At 41.0% G+C, this 6,000-nt stretch overlaps 1 protein-coding gene and 1 long non-coding RNA gene across 3 annotated transcripts in view; one reads left to right on the forward strand and one right to left on the reverse strand.

The window, feature by feature from the left end:
- The window catches only part of DHX40 (DEAH-box helicase 40), a 43,917-nt gene extending 40,583 nt beyond the window's left edge, over window positions 1–3,334 (reverse strand). Inside the window, exons 1-4 of one of the 2 annotated variants that reach the window (XM_082705901.1) lie at window positions 3,119–3,318; window positions 2,653–2,788; window positions 2,099–2,266; window positions 671–816 (exon numbers count right to left, since the gene is read on the reverse strand). In XM_082705901.1, coding sequence (XP_082562027.1) covers window positions 671–816; window positions 2,099–2,266; window positions 2,653–2,770 — 432 coding nt within the window. In that variant the 5' untranslated portion in view covers window positions 2,771–2,788; window positions 3,119–3,318. Of the gene's footprint in view, window positions 1–670; window positions 817–2,098; window positions 2,267–2,652; window positions 2,789–3,118 lie in introns of both variants that reach the window. The other variant, XM_082705902.1, reaches the window with a different exon arrangement.
- A 16-nt stretch (window positions 3,335–3,350) lies between these two features.
- On the forward strand, window positions 3,351–4,698 carry LOC309851137. Its single transcript, XR_014304648.1, has 2 exons — window positions 3,351–4,355; window positions 4,557–4,698. It is a non-coding gene; the product is annotated as an uncharacterized lncRNA (long non-coding RNA).
- The last annotated feature ends 1,302 nt before the right edge of the window (window positions 4,699–6,000 follow it).

Here is a 6,000-nt window from a genome sequence, read left to right on the forward strand (position 1 = left end):
AATAGAACAGGACAATGAGATATAAAGTAGTCTGGATAAAGTGTAAGATAAAGCAGAGCATTCCCATGAGCAAGTTGTGAGAAACAATGAAATGGGATCCATCTCCCTGTCTCAGTCACTGTTTTAGAGGACTCAGCAGAAAAGGCAGAGGAAATAGTTAGGTGCACAATTTCCTATCGCTCTCTTCTTCCCTATTTGCTTATTTTAAAAGTTGTGTCTGTCAGGGATGCCTGGGTGGCTTAGTTAGCTAAACATCTGCAAGGGCATGGGATCAAAGCCCACATGGGGCTCCTTGCTCAGTAGGGAGCCTGCTTCTCCTTCTGCCGGCTGTTCCCCCTGTTTGTGAGCTCTCTCTTCCCCTGACAAATAAATAATAAATAAAATCTTAAAAAAAAATTGTGTCTATTGCCTCACATTAAAACAAGGTGAGAATAAGGTCCAAAAGCTAAAAGTCAGTAACAGTACACACAGAAAACAAAGGAAGAAAAAAGAAAAACTCCCCAGCAGTAACCACTAGGAATGCAAACATAGTATTTTTTGATGAATACTACAAAAATTAATCCTAATCTGGGGCTTTGTTTCTTTAAAATATAAATGCAAATTTGAAGTTAAAATCTTTCATAACTTTCTCCAATCTTTCTATAAGTTTACAGCAATAAAACTTTTGTACCTTAGAGCTGCAATCATCAAAACGAACTTGGTACCCTACTTTGGATCCCAAAGTGCATTTCATTTCTTCAGCAACCCTCTGAGCAACTGATATAGCAGCTACTTTTCGTGGTTGAGTCACACCAATCATACCATGTTGTGAAAACCCTACCAAAACCAGAGGAAAAAAACCACAAAATTATTAACAATTGCTTCCAATTGGAGCCAAATTCTTTCAGACCAATCAACAAAAACTGTTCCAAGTGTTTGCAAAAGAAAACTCTCCAAATTAACGACATGACCATGGAAATTTAAGTGGTAATAAAAAACAAGAATACGTATTTTCCACTAAAAATATACATGTTTTAATTAGGTTTTCCTCCCAATTTCAGTATAAAGAGTTACTTGAAAGAGTAAGTCAAAATGTTTAATTCCTAGAAATCCATAAAATTTCATAGACTTCCGGGGTGCCTGGGTGGCTCAGTGGGTTAAGCCGCTGCCTTCGGCTCAGGTCATGATCTCAGGGTCCTGGGATGGAGTCCCGCATCGGGCTCTCTGCTCAGCAGAGAGCCTGCTTCCTTCTCTCTCTCTCTCTCTCTGCCTGCCTCTCAGTGTACTTGTGATTTCTCTCTGTCAAATAAATAAATAAAATCTTTAAAAAAAAATTTTTTCATAGACTTCCTAAGGATTTACTTTTCCCCCCAAAATTTAAATATACCACCTTTCACAGATCCATTTTTTACCACTTTAGTCTCTGTAAGATGTGTCTTACAGTTGATGGTATTTTTTTCCTTTATCAATAGTATATAAAATAGTGGTATGTCTTAATAAATGGCACATTAGATCTGATGCATGAGACTGAGTATCAGCTAAGAAATTTTTATTTTTTAAATGAATAACATTCAGTATAATTTTGCTCTATACCAACCTTATGATACCATAAGAAGGAAAAGACACTTTAGGGATACATACAGAAGACACCATAAGAAGGAAAAGACACTTTAGGGATACATACAGAAGGAAAAGACACTTTAGGGATAATCTGTTAGCTGACTTGGGTTATGGAGTCAGAGAATAAATATTTACCTGATAATACTTGGAAAAAGAACCAAGAAATACTAATGTCAGGAAGAGGTATCACCATATTCCTGTAAATTATGTCAAAACCCAATGGTTAACAGTCTACTGCAAGTCAACCTCATTCTATAGCAAAGAATATCTACCTATAATTAAGATTATGGTAATTAAAAATGGAAAAATTGTTATCTGAGTCAACTCCTGAACATGAAATAAGACCATAAAAAAGCAGGGAAGATGTAGAAGGGATGTACCAAGAGAAGAAATGGGACTGTAGAACAAATGGTGGATATCTGTGCAATACAGAAGTCCTATTAGCTTTTAAGAGGATCTATTTTTAAATACTCCCAATATTATCCCAGAATAAAATTACCTGCTTCATACAGATATTTTGGGAGTTGAGTTGTTTTACCACTTCCTGTATTTCCAGTAACAATAAGGAACGAATTGTCCCTCACAGCTTGAATAAGCTTTTTTCTTTGTTTTTGAATAGGAAAAGTTGGAGTAGTTCCTCCTTCCTGTGATGTGCATCCTTTCTCTTCTGTAATAACAGAGAAACAATTTTGCAATTAAAAGGACTGTCAAGCTATCTCTGACTCAATTTCCCAGAACTGAACAGAAAAAGACAATAGAATTTTAGGACTGGAAGAGATCAGTCCATTACTTCTCAGATAAATCATCTATGTCCAATTTGTATGTGAGGGTTCACAAGCCCAGAACAACTTTTTGGTAAAATCTAACAACATGAGCATTTGCTAATGCTATTCAGAGTACTTGAGGAAGTAAGCCTAGCACAAGGCAATGTATATGCAAGCATACCTGCAGAGAAGCACAAAACCCAATTTTATTAAACAATAGACCAAAAGCTAGAACACAGCAGGAAACTCTCAGCTGAATTTAAAAAAAAAAAAAAAAAAAAAAAGCCACCTGGGTTTGCTTCTGATTCATGGTTCAAGTTAGGTCCCCGTTCAGAGTGACTGATATCCCAGAAGGCCAAGTGGTGGGTAACCATGGAAACTGGCTCCTGGAAACTGGCTCCCTTCATAACGTACCCAAAGGCAGGCTGGCGGCCCGACGAGTGGCGGGGGGGCGGGGGGGGAATGGATGGATAGAGAACAAAGGCTTTATGAGCCTCCTTAAGAAAAGAACGCGTCTAGGCGTTGGGGTTCACTTTTTGTCCCCCAGCAAGGTCTTCACCCAACTTGGATCTGGGACCGCCCCCCTCTAGACCAAAGTGCTCATTGGACACAAAGTTCGCCTCCGGCTTGGAAGGCGAGGAGAACGCTGCGGTCTCCTCTTCACTTTTCTCTGCACGCCAAAGGCGGACTTTTATCCCCCCAAAACCCCCATGCCGAAACTCCCGCTGGCCTCCGCAGCGTCCCGCGGACCGCACCTCTATCAGCGATGGAAACAGCCGGAGGCCGCTCTTCCTGAAGGTCTATTGACCGCTCACCCTCCTCCTGCCGCCTTGGCGCCCTGCCCGCGACGGCGGGAAACCGGGACATAGACCTGGCCCGGAGCGGAGGTGAGCACGTCCACCGATCAGGGGAGATGGGAGGGGAAAGGCGAAGACGCGCCCTGATGACGTCTAGGTGTTTACTTCCGCGCGTGCGACTTGGAACAAGGGGAGGGGGAGCTGTTAGGTGACGTGGCGCGCGGCCGCCGGAAAGCTTTCACCACCGGCGCGGCTCTGCAAGGCCACCAGCCGAGGGCCCAGCCCCGAGGGTTTCCTACCTTCACAGGTATGTGCTGCGCCTAGGACGTTGACGCCATGCCCAAGGTCCAGAAGGATCCCTTCCTACTTACCTTGTGCGCGGAAGAGTCAGGTCACACTCCTCGTCTCAGCTCTGGTCACCATAACCCCGTTCTGCCCTCATGCACCTAACGTGATGTGACCCTTCGCCGGGAGCTGGAACCTTCCTGGAGTGCATCGTTCCACAAAACATTCTCACCTTGCTCATTCTGAAATGACCTGTTCATTTCAGAGCTACTGAGTTGCAGAGCTGAACTTCTAGTTATGTAGTGCCCAAAGCTTACTTCCCACAGCTCTTCATTTCCTCCATAGGGCCCTGCATTTCAATTTATTTTATTCCCCTTTGCCCCAGCTAGAGCAGGAACTTTAGAAAACCACGGTACACTCAGCCCTGCAATGTGACTCTGAATGGGCCATCAATACTTGTTGAATTTTCTGGACGGTGAGTGAATTAATGATCTTCAGAGGAATCAAGCTCACTTGATGGATATGGATTTCTTGGAAACCACTGCAGCAGAAAAGTTAAATATGCAACAGTCAGAGGTGGGGCGGCTTTTTCAGAAAATTTACTTTGAGGGGACAGATCTTATTGTAGAACCTTCCAATCTTTTATATAGTGTCAATTGCCAGAAGATTGTTTCTTGGTCTTTTCAAGCAACCGTGCTATTAGAATTAACCAACACTTTGTGCCAAAGGAGACAACTCAGTTGTCCCTTCACCATTAATTAAAGTCCGGCATGCTCCTATCCAACCCCGCTTAAAAGATGTCATTGGACTCCCAAGATTTTTCTGGGCTCATTAAAAATGTACCAACTGGGGGCACCTGCGTGGCTCAGTGGGTTGGGCCTCTGCCTTCTGCTCTGGTCATCATCTCAAGGTCCTGGGATCGAGCCCCTCATTGGGCTCTCTGCTCAGCGGAGAGCCTGCTTCCCCCTCTCTCTCTGCCTGTCTCTCTGCCTACTTGTGATTTCTGTCAAGTAATAAATGAGTGAAATCTTTAAAAAAAAAAAAAAGTATCAGTGCGCCTGGGTGGCTCAATGGATTGGGCCTCTGCCTTCAGCTCTGGTCATGATCTCAGGGTCCTGGAATCGAGTCCTGCATCGTGCTCCCTGCTCAACGGGGAGCCTGCTTCCCCCTCTCAATCTGCCTACCTCTCTGCCTACTTGTGATCTCTGTCTTTGACAAATAAATAAATAAAATCTTTTAAAATTTTTTAAAAAGTATCAATTGATTTTATGTGGGACTGGTTAGCATCTCCTAAAATCCAAGTTTGTTGGGTTTTGAATGATACAAAATGAAATGAAGCTAACAGCTCTTTATCTCCAAAACCTGGGGGCTACAGGAATAAACCTGGCAATAGGAGTACATCTCAGATTTCTCTCATCCATTAAAGGAATCTCCCAACCTTCTGGATTCTGTTAGAAATTTGAAATATTACAAATCAGAAAAGCAAACCAAAAAAATAAAAAAGCAAAAAATATTTGTAGTACAGGCATATATTGGTAAGTACCCAGCAAATTATTTGGTACATGGTAGTTCTATTGAGGTCACTTTATAAGAAAATGAATAGAATAATTTCAGACCAATTAGTTAACGTTTATTGAGCACTTAATATGCAAACATCTAATATGAATTTTTTCATTTATTCCTCACAAAAACTCAGAGAGGTAGGTTATTATTACACCTAATTTTCACACGAGAGAATCAAGGCTCACAAATTCACTCAAGACAACAAAACAAGCAATAGGACCAGGATTTGCCACATGAACAACCACTATACTGTAACGGGAGATGGAATTATCTAAATTATCTATAACTTGGTGCCTAATATATCTTCTTTCAATATTTGCAAGTCACCTATTGTAGAATGGCTCCATTCTTGATTAAGAATCACCTAATGAGAGTATCCAGGAAAAAAACCTCAAACTCGAGAATGAGGAAAAGTAAAAGAGAAAAGCTCAAATGTTGTTTAACATTGTTGATTTTAAAACCAAGGACATTCAAAACATGTTACCATTAATAGCCATGTACTCCAGTCTACTCCAAATTAAAAGATCCACAATTATTTTCTGCCCAGTGAGTTTACAAATTACAATGGCGAGGAAGATAACAAATAGACAGTAAAAATAGGGGAGGGGGAATGCGTTGAATCTAAGAAGAAATTTTAGTGGTGTGGCAACATTGAATCAATTTCCTGTTATTTTGGGGTCACAAGAAAAACCGGAAAGAAGTGATATTTAAAGAAGTGTGAAAAGTACAAATTGCACTCTGCTGCTATTTCACAGATAGCCTTTCAAAATGTTCTTGAATCCAAGCAATTTGTTTCTGATCCTCCAAAAGACAGGAAGGAGGCTCAATATTAGAGATTTACAAAAATGGAATAGAATTTTAAAATCATCTTCAGGAAAGAAAGACTATAGAACCAATGTTACAACTTAAATTGATGGAGCATAAGAAAAATTATCGAACATATTAATACAATAAAACCCAGAAAGTTACAAACACCAGACAAGTGGTGATGT

Source organism: Mustela nivalis (assembly GCF_964662115.1).
Source record: "Mustela nivalis genome assembly, chromosome: 17".
Classification (NCBI taxonomy): domain Eukaryota; kingdom Metazoa; phylum Chordata; class Mammalia; order Carnivora; family Mustelidae; genus Mustela; species Mustela nivalis.